At 33.1% G+C, this 22,198-nt stretch overlaps 1 protein-coding gene across 1 annotated transcript in view; it reads left to right on the top strand.

Moving 5' to 3' along the window:
- Positions 1-22,198, top strand: part of LOC124538753 (hemicentin-2-like) — a 225,165-nt gene that overhangs the window by 170,724 nt on the left and 32,243 nt on the right. The window contains exons 6-12 of the mRNA XM_047115935.1: positions 7,346-7,552; positions 8,998-9,143; positions 10,277-10,424; positions 11,660-11,790; positions 12,912-13,071; positions 14,600-14,761; positions 16,529-16,663. Coding sequence (XP_046971891.1) covers positions 7,346-7,552; positions 8,998-9,143; positions 10,277-10,424; positions 11,660-11,790; positions 12,912-13,071; positions 14,600-14,761; positions 16,529-16,663 — 1,089 coding nt within the window. The remainder of the gene's footprint in view (positions 1-7,345; positions 7,553-8,997; positions 9,144-10,276; positions 10,425-11,659; positions 11,791-12,911; positions 13,072-14,599; positions 14,762-16,528; positions 16,664-22,198) is intronic.

Here is a 22,198-nt window from a genome sequence, read left to right on the forward strand (position 1 = left end):
AATAAAAAGATTTGTTTTTTATAATAAATTATAATAAAAAAGAGTTTTTATATATTCCAACTTCATGGCATGTCATATCGGATTTCTATAAACGCGACTCTTAAAAGTTTTCCCGCTCCTAACTGAAACGTCTCCCGCATTTTACGCCGCCATCTTAGCATCCGCCATATTGGATTTTACGAAAGCGGCTGGCAGTGCTAAGAGATTTTCTTTTTACCTTTTGTAGTTTTATCGTTTGGATTTTATACTTTGAAAACTTTGACAAATTAAAAAAATATATATATTTGTTCGTTTTTAGTATTTTAGAGAACATTTTTCACATAATATTTTCTTGTAGGAATTTTTATTTAAACAAATTCGCGTAATATTTTTTCCATTCAAGGATTTCTTGGAATTATATCGAAATATTTTATTTCGGTTAAATATTAAAAAGTTACACCTTTATCAACAACAATAGCCTGTAAATTCCCACTGCTGGGCTAAAGGCCTCTTCTCCCTTTGAGGAGAAGGTTTTGGAACATATTCCACCACGCTGTTCCAATGCTGTTTGGTGGAGTACACATGTGTCAGAATTTCTAAGAAATTTGTCACATGCAGATTTTCTCACGATGTTTTCCTTCACCGCTGACGATCATCTCGTGCTCAGTGGTTATATTATAAAGACAAATTAAGCACATGAATGAGCGGTGCTTGCCTGGGTTTGAAATCGCAATCATCGGTTAAGATGCACGCGCTCTAACCACTGGGCCATCTCAACTCTTATTTCGATTAAATATTAAAAAGTTACACCTTTGTCACTACATAATATGAAACAAAGTTCCCTGGCCGCGTCTGTCTGTCTATATGTTCGCGAAAAACTCCAAATCTACAAAAACGAAATTTCATGTGGTTTTCAATAATAGAGGGATGCATGTGAAAGGTTTAGGTATATCATTTATTAAGATTTTTGGGTTAATAAGTTGATATAGAACGACAATTGTTAAAAATGTCGGAAAAAAGCAACAAAAAATAAAAAAAATATTGAGTTATTAATATATTTATTGAGTAGCTTTGAGTGACTCTTTTAAGTAAATCAAATTTACGTAATTAGTTTACTAATTACATTTATTGGAACTAAGACTTTGAACATAGTTTTAACAAGTATTCGTACCCGGTTTGTGTCTTATGGAGTGCAATCGTAGATAAATATAATAAATAAAAGTACATGGGCTACTTTTTTATACCTTGAGGTTATATATAGCTTGTTCTTGTAAGAGTCGAGATGGCCCAGTGGTAAGAGCGCTTGCTGGTTCAAACCCAGGCAAGTGAATTTCCATGTGTTTAATTTTTATTGGGCGACCTCCGTGATCGAGTGGTGTTTACGCCGGTTTTCTTGGATACGCCACTCCGAGGTCCCGGGTTCGAATCCCGGCCGAGTCGATGTAGATTATCATTAGATTTCTATGTTGTCTTGGGTCTGGATGTTTGTGGTACCGTCGCTACTTCTGATTTTCAATTTTAACACAAGTGCTTTAGCTACTTAAATTGGGATCAGAGTAATGTATGTTATGTTATCTCATATTTATTTATAAATTTGTCTTTCTAATTCATCTCAAGATCGGCGGTGAAGAAAATGATCGTGATCTAGTCGTTCCATATACATATGTATGAGTCGGAGCAAACAGATAGACAAAAATTGTCAAAATGTTAGTTTAGCATGCAACTAGTAAAAAGCTGTTATTTTAATATAACACTCCAATTTTATTACATGTATGGATTAGTTAAAATAAAGTGTAGGTAGGATACACAAAAGGCGATACCAATATTGATGACTGATTAATCTTTGTAACAGTGCCAAGTGATGCCCAGTGATGCCAATAGCCTCAGGTAACCAATTTGCCAAATTAAGAGGTTAATTGTACGACGTGTCGCATTTAGGGACTCTTCATTACATGAGAGAGACGGAAAATATTATGACGTAGAGTATTAGATGAAAGACAGAGACATACATACATATATTAAGAACCAAGAGAATTATTAAATAAAATAAAATCGTTTATTTTATTTTTTTCGTTGGGATAGCTAGACTATTTATCTCTATCGATAAGTAATTCGCCGATAGACACCGGCACTTAAGGATGATAAATAATTCCTAAGACCGTTAAAGCGTTTTTCAATGTTTTCGTTTTTATCTTACGTTTTTTCGTATTTATTTTACGTATGGCATAAATTATCATAACTTTTTTATATTCTATTTTTAAAGTAGCTGAACCTGTGGTTTGAACTGTGCGAAATTTATAAATCTCTTCATCCCTGAGGGGGTAAAAAAAGAGTCCCTTTTACCCCCTTAGATCTGTTTCATAAAATCCGATCTTAGAGGATGTCTATACCTTATAGCGAACCTAGCTGCCAAATTCCAAGTATGTATTATAATTTCTGATTTTCATGATTAGAGGTGTATATATTAATTATCGAATGTTTTATTCCTTACTGATTACATTGTTTTGTTAAAATATCTTTTGTCTTTTTCTTTCAAATGTAAAATCAATAGTGTCAGAATGAGATGGATTGTTTAACTAAACACCAAATAAGTAATGGATTAGGTTAAAACCCAGGAAAGCACCAGTGAATTTTCATCAGCTGAGTTTATGTTCTTAATTTATCCCTTGATTGGCGGGGAAAGTAATCATTGTGAGATAACCTACATGTATTGGATAAAATCAAATCAAATCAAAATAAACTTTATTCAAGTAGGCTTGCAAGCACTTTTGAATCGTCATTTTACAATTAAGTGAAGCTACCAACGGGTCGGAAAGTAGATTCTACCGAGAAGAACCGGCAAGAAACTCAGTAGTTACTCTTTTTTAACATTTAAAAATCTCCTTTTATTGCAGCAGCATGGTGGAATAACTTCAATACTTTCCTAAAAAGGAAAAGAGAGCCTAATTTAGCAGAACATTTAAAAGGCTCTTATGTATTTATTTTTAAAGTCATGAAAACTGGTGCTTAACGGATTCAAACGCGTACTTATCACGAGTTACACACGTTCTAACCACTGAGCTTACATTAACATAGCGGTTTATATGAATTTTACATTTCGCAATAAAGATTTTTTTCGTTAATTTTTACATAACCGATTCAATATCCTATTAATTGAATTCGATATTGTCAATTGAACGGATATATGAAATTTATGCTCACCCGTTTGTTTGATATTGGAAATGAAAATGGACGTGGATTTTTTGCGATATTTCATCGGTTTTTTTATTGAACCGGTTCTCGTAAATATTATGCATTTTTAAAACCAAGATTGTTACATGAGAATGAAAATCGAATGTTATATCATTATTTATGTGTGTACTAGCTGTCGCACGCAGCTTTGCTCGATATTGAGGGGGTTGGTTTAGATATTTATTTGTTTTATTAATGAGTTTTCAACAAAAGATACACACTAAATAGACATTCGTAAAATAAAACAGACTAAGGTTCAATTAAATGGAAATAAAGTAAAGTAACAGCCTGTAAATTACCAACTGGGCTAAGGCCTCTTCTTCCATTAAGGAGAGGGTTTGGAACTTATTCCACCACGCTGTATCAATGAGGGTTGGAAATGGAATGCACATGTGGCAGAATTTCGATGAAATTCACACATGCAGGTTTCCTCACGATGTTTTCCTTCACCGCTATGAACTATAAACACAAATTAAGCACATATATATAGTGACTTGCCAGAGTTTGAACTCGAAATCATCGATTAAGATGCATGCGTTCTAGTCACTGGGCCATATCAGCATCAATTGAAATAAAATGTGAAAAAATAATACACAGCAATAAAAATACAAACTAGAATAAAAAAATTAGGAACAAGCTTATTAATTCAACTTTTTTATTATTTTATTTAACCAAATACTATTAAGTATTTGGTTAAAACTTTAGTGAGACACACTCTGAATTTGTACAATCGATGAATATCGAGATCAATATTATGTTCCTTGTCATGAGTTATGTGAAATAGTACTCTATGTCAAGTCCTTGGAGTTCAAGTTTGCTTCACAACAAATTTGATCAAATTCGGTTCATTTGTTTGGTCGTGAAAGAGAGACAGACAAACAGAGTTACTTTCACGGTTATAATATTACTATAGACACACACACTTAAGAAAGAGTACCACACGTTATATTACAGTGTGCATTTTGATTACGCTTGTGTTAACAATGTATGTTAGTGTGCGTAAGATGACTAATGTAAGAATAAACACTGCAAATGATATACAAATAGTTAATACGCCTATAGTGATTTGGAGGGGATTGCCTTCGTGAATGAACAAATATATTGAAGCTCTATCAGTATCGAACAATGTTTTGTTAGCGACTGTCTATGACAGATCTTCTTATAAGAGTTTTGTTATCGGTTGTACAAAGCTCTAATATAATAACAATGGTCAGTAGATTCTCAGACTATACATGTTGATTAGCACATATATATCTATACGAAAAATATATTATAGACTGAGAGCCAGTGATCGGCAGTTACATTATCACCTCACTCATACGCAACCACACACACACACACACACACACACACACACACACACACACACACACACACACACACACACACACACACACACACTCGCAAACACAAACACACACTTGCCTCACAAGAAACACTTGCACTTTGCAATAATTATTAAGTGGGTGGTGAGTGGGTTCCTCTGACACGAGTATGAATCATGCTCACTAGAGAGACCCAACCTTAAATATGCTATGTAAACTGTGGTAACGAATAAATAAATAAATTAAAAAAAAGTTATAGTAGCAATCTCGATATTACTGTCAGATATACTGCTTCATCTGGCGTTGGTGAAATGGAGGTTCACTATTCCCAACGAGGGTTCCTTCGAGCGAGCCGAGCCGAAAACCAACAAAAGGTTTCAAAAAGTGATTGCAGCAAGTTTGCCCTTTTTACAATATATACAAAACTTCAATGGCAGACACTTACCACTTCCTTCTATATCTTCTTATATATGAGCTTGCTATTATGACTTAAGTCTGCAGATCACTGGCTCTTGGACTATTACCTGAGTAAACGCCAGACGTCATCTATCAAGCGTTGATATATGCCATTTTTCTTGAAAACTTTAATGCCTCATTGAACCCTCGAGACGGTCAATTTGGAATTCTTATAAGGAATATTTATATCGGGGTTCGAGTTAGTCCGTAAATGGAATACGTATTTCCACAAACAAACTTTACAACCTTACTATACTGAGAGGGTAATATTATAAAGTTATATATTTTATATTACATTAGGACCTTCAAGAAGTTTGTGTGATATTTAAATTGTAAGGGTTATAGTATGTTCATGGAATGACTAAATACTTTACTTATTTAGAAACTAGCAGTGCACGCGACCTTATACGCTTTTGAATTAAAAAAAAAATTATAGCCTAAGTTACTCTTTGTTATATCAGTTATCTGCCAGTGAAAGTCCCGTCAAAATCGGTCCAGCCGTTCTAGAGATTAGCCGGAACAAACAGACAGACAGATAGACACACAAAAATTGTAAAAAAATGTTATTTTGGTATAATTATGTACCGTGTATACAATTATATATACATATCAATAATGTTTTAGTAAACAGATATGTTATTAACGCGCAAAAGTGAAGACTAGAAAACCTACGTAAACGTTTGCCTTTAGTCGTTTTACGTAGTAATACGTTTTGCCTAATTAAAATCTAGTTATCCCTTTTACTTATTGTTTTTATCAAGCTATCCTTTTTACTTTTAACGAAATGTAAAAATAAACTAAAATAAACGGTCCCCGGCGCGGCACACTTTTTTCTGTTGTTTAGTATGGATATAACATATCTGTTTATTAGAATATCATTGCATACATATGCATTGAGTAAAAAGCGCTATTTTAATATTACAAACAGACACTCCAATTTTATTATATGCATAGATCATCAGTCAGGGGTGCTGGTGGTAGGGATCTCATGAACTTTACTGCACCTTAGCACTTATGTAAAATATTAAGGCCGGTTGAGAAGTTTAAACGTGACAAATCAACACACGCTCACTTTCGAATTTATTATTAGTACAGACATAATATTTCACAAGTAAAGATCCATTGATCTCCAATTAACAGTGTAAGGATTTTTGTATCAATTTTTCCATTGAAAATAAGTATTTCATTCAGAAAAAATACTTACTATTACTATAGCTAGCACGGCGCCTGTTTTAATTTATTATTAATGGGTGGGTAATTTTTAATTGAAATTCTAATACCTAATAACTATATTTATTACAAAGTTTTTTTTAATAATAAATTATAATAAAAAAGAGTTTTTATATATTCCAACTTCATGGCATGTCATATCGGATTTCTATAAACGCGACTCTTAAAAGTTTTCCCGCTCCTAACTGAAACGTCTCCCGCATTTTACGCCGCCATCTTAGCATCCGCCATATTGGATTTTACGAAAGCGGCTGGCAGTGCTGAGAGATTTTCTTTTTACCTTTTGTAGTTTTATCGTTTGGATTTTATACTTTGAAAACTTTGACAAATTAAAAATAATATATATATATATATATATATTTGTTCGTTTTTAGTATTTTAGAGAACATTTTTCACATAATATTTTCTTGTAGGAATTTTTATTTAAACAAATTCGCGTAATCATTTTTCCATTCAAGGATTTCTTAGAATTATATCGAAATATTTTATTTCGTTTAAATACTAAAAAGTTACAAATTTATCATTACTTCTTAAACATCTTATAAAACAAAGTCCCCTGGCCGCGTCTGTCTGACTGTATGTTCGCGAAAAACTCCAAATCTGCAAAATCAAAATTTCATGTGGTTTTCGTTGATAGAGGTATTCATGTGAAAGGTTTAGGTATATAACTTGTAATGTGTGTCTGTATAAATACACTACAAACGACAGATATTAAACATGTTGGAAAAGAGCAACAAAAAAATATAAATAAAAGGTAAAACTATAAAAAAAATTGATGTAACTAATTGATCACTCAAATAAAACTAGTTTTAACGGATTTGAATCGCGTATATTAATAGACTCAGGTTACCCGTGACAGGATGTTAAAAATATTATATTTAAAAAATATTATAATTCAAATCCGTTAAAACCAGTTTTATTTCAATGTGTAATAATCGCGAAAATTTAAGACAAATTGAATACTGTTTTTCTATTAAACTTTATACATTATATATATATAAATTATATTGTATTAATATATTTATTGAGTCTGTAAAACTTTTCGCCAGTGCACTAAAGCCAATTAAGGAAACAGTAAATTATTTTACGACCAAGGTCATCTTAATCTACTAATTATATTTTAGGTCGTCCCCAACCGACTCTCTCGTGGCTGATCGACAACAAACCCTTGGAAGACCACATCATCCTAAAGAACGATGGCAAGATAATCATCAGCAAGATCAGCGTCAGTGGTGCTGAAAGGAGCTGGCTCAACACCAGCGTCAAATGTCAAGCAACAAATACTGCTCTTCTAAGTCCTCATGAAAGAACTGCAAGGGTTGAAATGAACTGTAAGTTGATTCAAGTTTTTTTGTCGTACGACTAATAAAGCAAATAAAATTTTAAAACCATTAAAACTTTACTTGGGGCTTTGTGCTAGCCCGTCTGGGTATGTACCACTCACTCATCAGTTATTCTTCCGCCGAATAACAGGAACAACAACAACAACACAGTACTCAGTATTGTAGTGTTCCGTTTTGAAGGGTGAGTGAGCCAGTGTAACTACAGGCACAAAGAACATAACATCTTAGTTCTCAAGGTTGGTGGCACATTGACGATGTAAGGAATAGTTAATATTTCTTACAGCGTCATTGTCTATGGGTGGTGGTGACCACTCATCATCAGGTGGCCCATATGATTGTCCGGCAACCTATATTATAATAAAAATAAAATAAAATTGGGTTTTGTTTTTTCTATAAAAATATAACCCAATTTTTTTTTATCTATAACTTTTTTTTATTTTATCTTTAAATGGGCATGGGATTAAAACAAGAAAAATACTTTTCCCAAACAAAAAAATTTTTTCCAAATCGGTTTATAAATGGCAGCGCTCTGAAATAACGAACATAAAAAAGAAACGAAACCATCCTCTTATTAATATCGATTTAAAAAAAAAAAAGATTCAATAACTATTTGAAACCAAAAAACCAACATAAAAAATAATTGATCCATAAACACGAACAATCATTATCACTATCATTTAAATGCATAGTATATAACAAAAATGCGGTTTTTTTATAGATAAAGTAATACGAGAGGAAGGTTTTTGTATATAATACACGGAGTATAGTAAAGAAGCGCTGACAATTTTAAAAGTTTCTAATGTGATGTCGTAAATAAAAAAAAATCTTTAGTATATTTAGTATCAGATTTGCACCCGTGCGAAGTGGGGATGGGTCGTTAGTTTTAAAAAAAAATTGTAAAAATCACTTTCTCAACTTTTTACAATATTTCCTGATAGTTTTTCTTTAGTTTGAAATATTTTCCTTGTGACAAATTTTTCTAAGTCATGTTCACTAAATTTTGCAAGACAAGGAAATATAACGTGAAATAAATGTTGTGTTATAGTTTAAATTGTCAAGCTGAACCTAAATGGTCACGTCTGGACATTCACAACGCTGGGAGTATTTCACACAACACTGTTGTAACGAAATAATAAAATAAGTCAGAAAGATACACAAGCTTTAGCATATCAAGTGTAGTCTTAGTAAAACCTTTGTCAGTTATCAAATTCATTCTTGTATCAAGTCTTAAGCGCTTAGTACCTTTTGAATCTAAACATCATATCATTGCGACGCAATATGTCATTCTCGATCAGTTAAGTAGATTATCGCTCATACTGAGCACACGAAAATAGATCTTAAGGTGATGAACCTTTTCTTACCCTTACATATTACTGGTGCACTTATTATTGCTGAAATATTTTTCTTCTATAATAATATTTTATATAAAACAGTGCGCCCGACTTCGGTGTCAATAATTGAAAAACCTGGTGAGCTGTCAGCTGATACGGAGTTCACGTTGGTCTGTGTAACGCACGGCAGCCGACCTTCGGCGCAGGTCACGTGGTATAGAGAAAACCGAAGATATACGAGGGGAAAGGTTAGTAATCACTAATAGTTTCCAGGTGTTGGAGATGGATCTTAAGACCTTTTATCTTAATTTATCTTAAGGTATCCAGTTCTATACTAAAATTCCACAGACATTTTTAACTTTGCCGTTTCGTAAATTCAAATAATTCGTAATAAATACTAATATTAGTAAAGAAGGCATATTTCCAATACAAGATTTGTACAGAGAATAAAAAAGCGTGGAATTAATACCTGTTGACTTCCAGGCAGGATACATTACATATAAATAATTGTATTTAACTGACATGATTAATCGTTGAAAAAGAGTGACTACCGACTTTCTTGCCAATTCTTCTCGGTAGAATTTACTTTCTGAGCCAGTGCGGTATTAGCTTCACAATAGCAAGTGTTAGCTCCATGTGTTTTTAGAATCTACGTATTTGATTTGTTCAATAATATGCCTTATTTTTTTTTAACAAATTGTTTGAAAGTGTATTGATAAATAAATGCAGTAGTTTTTATTTTATAGCACTTAGATTGTATAGTTCTTATGCTAATTATAAAGATCGGATCTTTTAGTTTCGTTATTTATATGAGTATTTCTCGAGCATAAAATATTTTGTTCGGGTTATTATTCTTAGAAGTTTTCTCTGAATGAGTTCAAATGCCTTTGTTTGCTCAAATCTTTATAATACTCGTTCTTAATTAGTCATAATTCAGTCACCAGGCTTAGTGTTTACTTTATTGCGTCAGGATTTATTCACGGCCATTTTAATTTTTTTTATATGTTAACATTAGGTACAAATAAATAGATAGTATTAAAAGTAATTATGGTAGCCATGATTTTACGTGTAAGTTGTTCGATTGTTTTAAAAAAAATCAAATAATATTATAAGTAATTACCCTCGATCAAAAAAATGCAAATGTATTTATCTATAATAACTTTACTCAACTGTGTTCTGTGGGTTTCGGAAAACAAATCGTAATGTGTTATTCTATTGATATTAAGTTTCAATACATCTAAATAAAAAATAAAAAAAACACTTTTTATTTTTCACAAGGTAAATTTGGCGTAGGCATATTTAGTTTGAATCACTTAAATAAGCATGCTACAAGCATTGCATACAAAAATCAATGAATCTTAATTCCATTTCAATTCTCCAGCATAGCGAGACCACGAATGACACGTCGACAGTGAGCCGCTTGACCATGTCTCCTCAGCCAGAAGATGACGGCGTGATGATCAGATGTCGAGCTGATAATCCTGTGTTAAGAGTGGCTTTGGAAGACTCTTTTAGGATGAGCGTTGTTTGTAAGCTATTACATGTCTTTTTATGAACGAAGGCGCGCCCCTCCACCTTAAAATCACTTTCTCTTTTAAGAAATATAATCTTATTTTTATTCTTTTTATGTGTTTACTTTTTTGATAGTCATCGCACACTTGGGCACAAACACACAAACAGAACAAACGTCACTAATATTAAGGCATGGTGATATAATTTAACGTGGAGGGGCGTGCCTTCCTGAGTCAATGCAGTACTTAATTTCATCTTAAAATAATCATTAGAAAAAATAATCATAATCATAAGTCAAAATTCGAACGTATTCTAAATTCCAATTTTAAATTAGAAACTTGCAATTCCTATTATAATAGTTTTAAAACAAATATTACATCAACAATTTTTTTTGGTGTACCTATAATAGAATTGCTAAAATTCGTATATACCGTTCGAACATTCAGTACCGATAGATGGCGCTGTCTCATTATTTCGAGAATCTGAATCGCGCTGTCAATATCTTCGAAATCGGGTGTATAGTTCACCGAGAAATAAACTTAAGTAATATTCGATATCCTAAGCAATTTATTCCTTTATCTATTTATATGTTTCCACACTTTTTCCGAATTCGAAATATAAACTTAAGAAATGGATTCGAAATTATCATTGTTACCTTGTAATTTTATTTTTGTTTCATGTAAAATAACACGGTTGGCATACATTTTGTAAAAATAATATTTTCATAATTTTCTATGATAAGGTAAGGGTTCGAGAAAATTATAGAAAATATTCACAATTTGTATCAAATTGAAGTACGTGAGATCGAAAAGATAGGAACTATCCAACCTTTTACTTATCAACCTAATAATAATTACAACCCTCGTCACAAAAATTACATTACGAAAAAAAAAGTGTTTAAACAAAAGTTACCTTAAGACCCTTAAATAAAGTATAGTTTTAATAAAAACAATTCAAAATGAAAACCACCGCAAGAACTCGCTTCTTTTCAGTATTTACCAAACAAACATTTTTGCCATTCCATATTCATATTCATGTCTCGTTTAATTGGACGTGCTCGAAATTCAACCATATTATTTCGTAATAGGAACTAAATTCAAAAATCAGCTTTGTCAAATTTAAAGAAGTTTTAAATTGGCTGCAAGAGGGATCAATTTGCAAACTACTCACTTTTTCCAAAGGTCTTAAGTCGTGAGACGTTGCTTCGCGAAAACAAACCTAGAGTTTTTAAAATAGAGTTTATTTTCATCAGATAAGCCGGTTCTAACGATGTCCCTGGGCAGTACACTAAATCCTAACGACATCAAGGAAGGCGACGACGTTTACTTCGAGTGCAACATCAGAGCAAATCCTAAGGAACATCGCACCTCATGGTACCATAACGTGAGTGAGTTAATTTGGTAACATATTATGTATAAAACAGTAAAATTAACAAAATGTAAATGACTTACTACCAAGATTGGACTTCCTACTACTTCTATTTTCAGACGAAGGTTTGCTATATTCCATTGCGGGATTGTTTGGTTAGCTCTTGTCATGATTTATTTATAATATTGACACCTAATTATAATCCACGTCTTTGACATGCTAATTCGGTTCATAATAAGTCTATTCAGTAAAGTAGTAATGTATTGAAATAACATCCTAGACAAGATGCTATTACTAATATATTTCTATATTTTTAAGTGTTCACTTATTATTATGATACATACAGCCTATGGGCTGTATGAAGAAAATATCTTGCTTATTTGATATTACCAAAAAATATATTTGCATGGATAATATAGTGAAACCATAATAAAAAAGTTTTAATTAACTTCCAGATATATTTTATTAAATTCGCTTCAACAAGGATACTTGTATTCCAAATTCAAGCGTCAATGAACCAAATTAACCGACGCACAGTATCTTAGATATTACAGTCGACAGCAACTTGGCAAAGTCAAGTCACTAATAACCCTAACTTAGTACACAAGTGTACCAATAAAAATAAATTATGGTTAAAAGAGTAACCTCACTTATTAAATTGAAACCTTATGCAAAACATGAATAATTACGACCTTATAGCAATAATATATTTTTAGATGATGTAAAATATTGAAGCACGTATTGATCCTATTTTCATATGACATTGTATTTAAATGACAATGCTAGATTCTGAATCGTCTTTTGTTAATTTTTATGAGATATGTTTGTTAATATATATCAAATTAACCAATGACCGATCGTTAGGAAATATGTTCTATGATGCCTTAATATAAGTTAGGTTCAAATTATCTGATCTGTAAGATGGAGAATGATGTTATTATCGGTATCAATATCGATAATGTAACTATCTTCCCAATTGCATACGATCTTAATTAAGGCATGCCTAATATCCTAGATACTGCTATACCATGCCATAATGGGAAGGTATTTAATAGATCGAATAGCACTGATTATTGAAGGAAATCTTTATCCATTTTTTTCGTCAGTTAGTTATTAATTAAAAGATATTTGTGCAGGATCAACAAGTGACCCAAAACATGTCGTCAGGAGTTTTCATAAGCACTAAGTCACTGGTGCTTCAGAGGGTGACGAGGAGGGATGGAGGGTTGTACGCGTGTAAGGCGGCGAATCAGATGGGGGAGACGAGTAGCCAGGCTGTGTACCTTCGAGTTCAATGTAAGTGACAGAAAATATAAAGAAATACTAAGATAATGAGATTTTACAGTACCATCGAAGAGATTCAAGAGTCTGACATTTCTAATGATACTTATACCTTCTAGCTGAATATCAAATATTTTTAATTTATAAATTGTTAAATTGACGTTGTTACATTATTATGTTTATCTTAATAATATTATAAGTGTAGATGAATGGATGTTTGTTACTTTTTACTTGGTAGCTTTTAGTAGTACTTGGTGCTAGGGCTTTGTGCAAGTCTGTCTGGGTAGGTACCACCCACTCATCAGTTTGTACAGCCAAACAGCAGTAATCAGTATAGTTGTTTTGGCTTGAAGGTCGAGAGCCAGTGTAACAGTAGTCACAAGCGACATAGAATTTCGATTCCCAATGTTTGGCGCATTGATTATGTAAGGAATGAATAATATTTCTTACAGCGATATTGTTTATGACTAGTGGTGACCACTTACCAAATGATTGTCACTCCTCCCCTCATATTACATCCAATCCAAGCCTGTTTTATGCGTCTTTTTTTAAAAAGCCTCTTATTTGTGATTATATACATATTTCTTTTGTTTGATATCTTACAATTCCTTGTGTAAGAGAAAAATAAGCATTGTTAAAATGTTATCTAATATAATACCTTTATTTAAGTTCTTCCTGATATTTTTATCGTAACTCATCATGATCATTCCTTCTACTACCAATTAACTCGGGGTCGGCGCAGTACATCCTCATTCTCCATTCATTCCGATCAGCCGTCTCACTCACACCCATTGTATGCACCTTTCGCACAATTTACCCCAATTTTTCTTAATTTTCATTCAACAACATAATAAAACTCCTTTCATCGCATTCATCCATCATTATATAATATATTGACAACCTCTGTGGTCGAGTATAGTACAACGATTTTCATGGGTACGCCATACGTTCCGGGTTCGATTCCCGGCATATTCGATGTAGAAAAAGTTCATAAGTTTCCTATGTTGTCTTGGATCTGGATATTTGTGATACCGTCGTTACTTCTGACTTTCCTTAACACAAGTGCTTTAGCTTATCCAATATTTATTATTTATTTATCCATACTTTCATTTAGAAATTAAGTCTATTTGGACACGATAATATATAAGACACAGTGATATTACAAACATCGTTAGATAACAAACTATCTCGTCAGATTGTAAACAGTCGAAATATTGCGAACCGTGAAATATGATTGCAATTTAACGAATTAGTAACAGCCTGTACATTTCCCACAGCTGAGATAAGGTCTCCTCTTCCATTAAGGAGAGGGTTTAGAATATATTACACCACGCTGTTCCAATGCGGGTTGGTGGAATGCACATGTGGCAGAATTTTAATGAAATTAGACACATGCAGGTTTCCTCACGATGTTTTCCTTCACCGCCGAGCACGAGATGAATTATAAACACAAATTAAGCACATATTACACACTGTGCCATCTCAGCTCATTATTTTTAGTCAATCAATTGATGATTAAAATTAATATTAATTTTATCAACAGATGCACCAGTTTGTGCGCAGCATACACCGCTTGTCATTGGTGCGCGACTTGATGAGCCCCTTCGAGTCCGCTGCACAGTGAGCGCTGATCCCGCTGATGTCGCGTTTTACTGGCAGTTCAACAACAGTGGGGAGAGCTTTCAAGTGTCACCAGCTAGATACGGTAACTATAAAATAGAAAAAAATATTTACATAGTAGGACTTTGAGCACACTTACCTGATTTAATTTCGCCCACAACCACCAAGTATCCATTGGTCCTGAGCCTATTTATTTATTTATTTATTTCACACACAAGTTTATGTTTACATTATTAAATGCCAGCCCTGAATTCCAAACTAGCTTTCGCTGTGTTTTGGAAGTCAGTTCCTTCCCAGATTTTAGGTTACAAATTGTTTCTTATTATAAAAGTAAAAGTAAATGGAAAATATAAAAAAAAATAATAATAATAAAAAATAATTATAAAAATATTGATTGGCTATTACTGGTTATTGACTTAATTTGAGGAATAAATAGAAATATTAGTAATTCTTTTAATTGAGGCGTTGCTACTATTTTATATTTGCCAAAAAAGTAACGTTTACATTTATTCGACTCAAAATCGTATATATGTAAAACAGCTTATACATATCTCACAACTGGATTCGTCTGCTTTAGGAAAAAATTTGCATCATTTTCCAATACGCTGCTCAATCCAGATCAATAGAGACACTCGGATTTTTATTCATCACCTGCAAAGGTGTCTCTAAATATTTTCCACCACCGCACAGATACAAGATGAATTGTAAAAACAAATTAAGTACATGAAAATTCAGTAGTGCTTGCTAAGTTCGTCTTCTAACCATTATTCTATCACGGCGTATACAGAAAACTATATCCTATATTAAAATTATAGCAATTTCGATCATTTTCTCACCAACAACAAGTGATATAAATTATGATTCGTACCCAATTACGCGTGATAATCGTTAACTGGCCATGACTCAGTTATGGGTGCATTTATCACGCACCATAATTGTGATTTGTGTAAAATTAAATGTGCGCGGACATGATGTATATCAAGCATTGATTAGTGCGCTCGTACTTTAATGAAAATTAGTAGATTGATTAAAATAGATTATTTTATTAATTTATATGGAATCTTGCATGATACCACTACACCAGCAGTAATAGTACGAGATTTCCCAGTCGTTAGAACGCGTGCATCTTAACCGATGACTGCGGATTCAAACCCAGGCAAGCGCCACTGAATTTTCATGTGCTTAATTTGTGTTTATACTTTATCTCGAGCTCGGTGGTGAAGGAAAACATCGTGAGGAATTCTGCATGTATAATTCCATAGCATTCTGCCACTTGTTACCAAGCCGCATTGGAACAGCGTGGAGGAGGCCACAGCCCAGAAGTGGGAAATTTGCAGGCTCTTGTTTTTGTTGTTGATTTAATAGAATTACAGTACTATTAAAAATGCTAAATGTTAATATTGACGTATAACCGTCCGTCTGTAAAAAAAAATATGTTAATTATACGTTTTTCTTTGGTTCATTCAATAATATAGAATAAAAAATGAAATTGTTTTAAAACGCTGGTAATTCATTAAATAAACGAACCATCGCATAATATAAAAATAATCGTATTCTGATTTAATTGTTTGAAATTATATGTAATCGAATAGTATGTTGTGATATGTTTGTAGGAATTGCTTAGTTTATGGCAACACTCATCAAAAATTAGAATCCTTTGTTGTAACTAAGGATGCTTCGAATAAATTGAACACTGTCGAAGTCAGGAAGGAGATAAAATATTATCTAAATTTACCTGTACGTTCCAGAAACGTAACGTCGTAAGCTCCATAAGTACAGTGAAGGAACCGGCAAACCTAACACAATTCACATACGATAGAAAATCCATAATACGAGCGTTAATTATTGACAGTGACAACCGGTGGTACCATCAGTGAGCTGCGATACCGCGCCGCCAGTGAGCGGGACTATGGAGCATTATTGTGTCGCGCGACCAACAGCGTCGGAAGGCAGAAGAAACCTTGCGTGTTCCAGATAGTTCCAGCAGGTATGTCCGCTTTGTAAATCTAGGTAATATTCAATCCTTGTGTTAATTCAAAAATTAAATACAAGTCAGCAAATCATTAAAACACTTTCAGAGTTAAACGTAAAAATAAAAACTAAATTAAATTTTATGATGTAGGTATATCCAAAACTGATCATTTATTTTAATAATATATGATATTATAAAGCTGAAGTTTATTTGTTCCTCTTATCGTAGTATCTAGTAGGCAGATTTAATAAAATCTTATTCTTTTTATATGTATGTCGATGGCTGGCCTGCTAAAGACTCTATAACATCACATCACAGGGGTCTCGTGTAAAAGTAACCCATATTGTTGAAAAAACTGGGGAGAGCAGTTAGAACCAAAGAATTTGTCAATTTTTGGATGTAGTTCAAATCAATTTGTTACTCGCCCTATATATATTGCCATTGTAAGGTATGTCAAACAATAATAGCACTATTCATACAATATAAAGAGGTGTTCCTTTGTCCGTATATTATAAACAGTTTCTCGTTGGTACTTTTCGATAGGATCAATTACAAGCTGCAACATTAAAGCCAAAATATCAAACATAATCTTGTATGATACTATCAATAAGCTTAGAAGACTTTCACCCTATGAAAACATACTTTAACCCTATGACCAAACTCACACTTAAATTATACAGACCATTTAAATTGAATTCATTTTCAAATAGTCTTGAGACGGCCGTAACTATTTTTGTCAAAATAAAAAATAAATCAAAATAAACCTTATTCAAGTGGGCTTTTAATATTTTTGAATCGTCAATTAACAATTAAGTGAAGCTACCACCTGTCTATTATTTAGATTTCATTGAAAATATATTTAAAAATATGTTACCCGCGTTACCTTTATATTTGAACCCGATGTTGCTGACTGTTCCATAAAACAAAATAAAACATTGGTATTACTACGAAACGTTATTTATTTAAGGCTTTATTGCTGTGAACTAAAAAAAATATTGGTCCATTTTTTTTTTATTTATCCAAAAGTTTTGAATGTGACTCATCGAAGTATGCATTACATTATTAATAAACGTAACATACAGAGAAAGATAAGACGGAAGCTCTATCCGTCGATAGAAGGGAAAAAATTTAACCCATCGAGGATAGTAAAGATCCGGTAAAAATGGATTCCCTGGAAATCCCTCAGGGGATAACGGTAGCATAAACTATAGCGAATTTCACGGTTACCGAATACAGCAGTAATTTCTGGTTTGGGAAAAGCGTTTTTTGAACTTTGCTAACGTTACGTTTTAACTTATATTTTACGAAAACTAACACATACCTACACATATACGAATATTGACATTTTTTTTGTAACTAAATAACTTAATTGTATATGTATAACGCATAATTACTTCAAATTTGGGATTATTTTGTCTTTAAGTCTGTCTTTACCAAAAAAAAATAATGTGTCTGAAAAATATTTACGATCAATAATCGCCAAGTTCCTAGAGTAATTCTACTATGCATACATAAAAATCAATTAGAAAAAAACACAAAAGACTCACATGTAATCAGTAACATGCATTGTATATTGTGTAAACCTTATATAATATTACTAGTTGTCGCCCGTGGCTTCACTCGTGTTTTAGGGGTTGACTATCAAACATCCTAATGTTTGATAGTCAACCCCTAAAACGCGAGTGATAAAAAAAGTAGTCTTTTTTATGGTATAGGTTGGCGGACGAGCATATGGGCCACCTGATTGTAAGTGGTCACCATCACCCATAGACAATGATGCTGCAAGAAATATTAACTATTCTTTACATCGTCAATGTGCCACCAACCTTGGGAACTAAGATGTTATGTCCCTCGTGCCTGTAGTTACGCTGGCTCACTCACCCTTCAAACCGGAACACAACAGCACTGAGTACTGTTATTTGGCGGTAGAATAACTGATGAGTGGGTGGTACAAACCCAGTACCACCAAGTAATATATATAAGTCTATCTCCTTTCTTGGAGCTCAATTTTGCTTCCTATCAAATTTCATCAAATTTGGTTCAGTAGTTTGGTAGGGAAAGGCAGACAGATAGATTTACTTTCACGTTTATAATATTAGTATAGAAGAATAGATTTGGAGTACTATTTAATCTCCGATTCTATTTTATTTAATTAAAATTTTTAGACAAATATTTAGGAAAAATTATCGCAAACCTGAAATATAAAACATAAAGACAAATAAAACATAAAATGACTTGCTATATCATAACGATAACACGCTAAGAATCGAAAAACATTGATATAAATTGTTACTTAAAAAGTACTTAAAACTGATTAAGCAATAAATTATTCGTAGTTTTCCAGAAAATCAATAAATTCCTTTAAAGGTTTCACAGTGTGGCTTCCATTTGTTATCAAGATGCATTTCCCTTTTGCCACTCTTTAACGACGTAGTTAAATAAAAAAGTTCATTAGAACTATTCTATAAGAGCAAGGACGAAACTCAAAGTGAACGTGACCTTATTATTTAATACAATATTACTCGTATTTCATTAAAATAAGAATTAACAACATTAAATGCTTAAATATATATATATACAAATATGTACTAAAACTAGTTACTGTATAAATCTTGACCGCGTGGAATGGTGGCAAGAATGCTAGCAGCATTTCCTCGTTGAATCGCAATTCCGATCCTCTGGGCAAAAAACGAACCAGCCCTCCTGTCACAGTGGAGACAATGAGGCGAGGTGTTATACTTTTGATGAAGCTTTTTGCATCACTACTCCAAGGGCCAAGCGTTTCGACAGCAAATGGAACAAAAAAGTAATTAGATATAATTACTCGTATTGGAATCGTTTCTATACCCTTAAGTTTTAAATGTTTCATAAGTAAAAGTGAGATTAGGAGTGAGCTTGTACTACCAAACAGTGTTACCGTAGGTTGTATATGCGCTTGGACTAAAAACATTTATTTAAAACATTTTTGTCTTGTTTAAAATGTCTTGTTTTCGTGATGCCAGGTGATAGTTAAAATAATCCTACAAATCGGAACGTCATTACAACATAAAATGCCATATGCTATAAAAAATGTATGCTCAATGAATCAGGATATAATCTTCTGCCTCACTATAACACTCTGAATCGTAATAAAGTAAAAAAAAGAAAAAAGTAATAACCTGCACATTTCCCACTGCAGGATAAGGCCTCCTCTTCCATTAAAGAGAGGGCTTGGAATATATTACGCCACGCTTTTCCAATGCGGGTTTGTGGAATGCACATGTGGCAGAATTTCAATGAAATTAGACACATGCAGGTTTCCTCACGATGTTTTCCTTCACCGCCGAGCACGAGATAAATTATAAACACAAATTAATTACATATCTATGGTGGTGCTTGTCTCCGTTTTGAACCCGAAATCATCGGATAAGATGCACGCGTTCTAACCACTGGGCCATCTCAGCTGAATCGTAATATAATTTCAAAACATAATTATGAAAATAACATTAAAAATTATAATATCATACAAAATAATGATAATAACCCTGATAAAAAAATTTAATTCCAATGAAATCATTACTTCAGTTTGTCATAAAAAAAAACAATTGCCAATCGTAAATAATGAAAATAATCGATTTTATGGCATCGACGTTAAATTGACAACGGCCGAACGCCTTCAACTTGGGAAAGCGTTCAAATTTAACTGTTAAACTCTTTAATGCCTTCGTTTATGGGTCTTTGTTACAAAAACTGTTGGAAACAGGAACTTAACCGTAATGCCGATGGCTAATTTGTTTTCTTTCGTAACATGAAGATCTCACTTTGGTTCACTGTAAGAAAACCACATAATCTTAAAAAACAAAAAACAAATCAATATATTGAATAAAGAAACAATCGGTGAATTTTTGAATGAGAACTTGGGAGTAAAATCGCAGTCAGAACACTCGACGTTAAGAAAACCACATAATCTCAAAAAATAAATCAAATTTATTGGATAAAGAATCAATCGGTGAAAACGAACTACCATCGCTGAAAAACCGGGGAAAGAAACCGGAAAACCTAATATATCATCAACAACAACAGCCTGCAAATTTCCCACTGCTGGGTTAAGGCCTCCCCTCCCTTTGAGGAGAAGGTTTTGGAACGTATTCCATCATATCATCCATTCCAATTTATCATCCTCCTGCCCTTATCCCAATTTTATCTAGGGTAAGCGCAGCCTGTCTTCTTCCATACTTCTGTCTGACGTCATCTCACAAGTAGCATCCTTTCCATTCATATAGTCTTTCCCACATCTTCCTTTAAAATAATCGATAACCTCACTCCCCTATACATATCCCTTACAAAGTCCATTCATCTTTTTAGTTACTTTTTCTCTCTTTTTGTGATATGATAGGAACATAAAAAAGGGCTTAAAGGACAGAGAATCTTTAGTATAGTAATCGTCATTCTTGTGTTAAGTTATTAATAGTCCAAAATAAAATTGAGTTGATGATTATTATTAAACAATAATACTAAGTTTTCTATACATATGTAGTATAAGGAATTAATACTAAATGCTTAAATATATACAAATATGATCTAAAACTAGTTACTGTATAAATCTTGACCGCGTGGAATGGTGACAAGAATGCTAGCAGCATTTCCCCGTTGAATCGCAATTCCGATCCTCTGGGCAAAAAACGAACCAGCCCTCCTGTCACTAGTGGAGGCAATGAGGCGAGGTGGTATACTTTTGATAAAGCTTTTTGCACTACTGCTCCAAGCCCCAAGCGTTTCGACAGCAAATATAATATAATTATTCTATACATATAGAAAATTTAGAGTACCAGTTTATAATATGCATACACGGTATATTTATATTACAATTTTTGTCTGTCTGTCTGGATCGGCTTTATCGATTTTGATAGGACTTTCATTGGTAGAGGATGTAATGAGGAATAGCTTAGGCTACTTTTTTGACACGCTGCAATGTCCAAATACTGTCCAGCACTGCGTGCAGTCCTTGCTCATGCCACCACTCCATCACGTCGGGTGCCTCCCACAAACTACTTAATGTCAAAGGCCTAATACATAATTAATAACTTAAAGTAAAATCTGCAAACTGAACAATAACAATTAAATCAATCAATCGTTTTAAGGCACTGTGGGATCGACGATGTAAAGATTCGACGTAATTTCCCAAACGCTGCCCAACCTAGCTGAATTCTTCTATTCACCTCGTTCTCAAGGTTGTTTCTACCTAATCGCAAAGTCTGTCCGAGGTAGACATATTTTTGGAAAACCTCGAGGACGGTACCGTGTATCGCAATCGGTTCCGGTAGAAAATATTCATTGAATATATAATATATATAAGTTTTTGTTTTAAACAATAACATTTTTGTTAAATTCAAAATGGCACGAAGTCGCAGGCACAGCTAGTTCTTACATAAAACTTGTATTTTTATATGAAGAAGTATGTAAGCGAAACGAAAATATTATAAAATATTGATAAGTAGTTAGGAACGTTTGCTGTCAAAGAAGTCACCGCTACCTCTTACCCTCATTATAATTTCTCGAACGCCAACCACT

Source organism: Vanessa cardui, chromosome 21, assembly GCF_905220365.1.
Source record: "Vanessa cardui chromosome 21, ilVanCard2.1, whole genome shotgun sequence".
NCBI classification, from domain to species: Eukaryota; Metazoa; Arthropoda; class Insecta; order Lepidoptera; family Nymphalidae; genus Vanessa; species Vanessa cardui.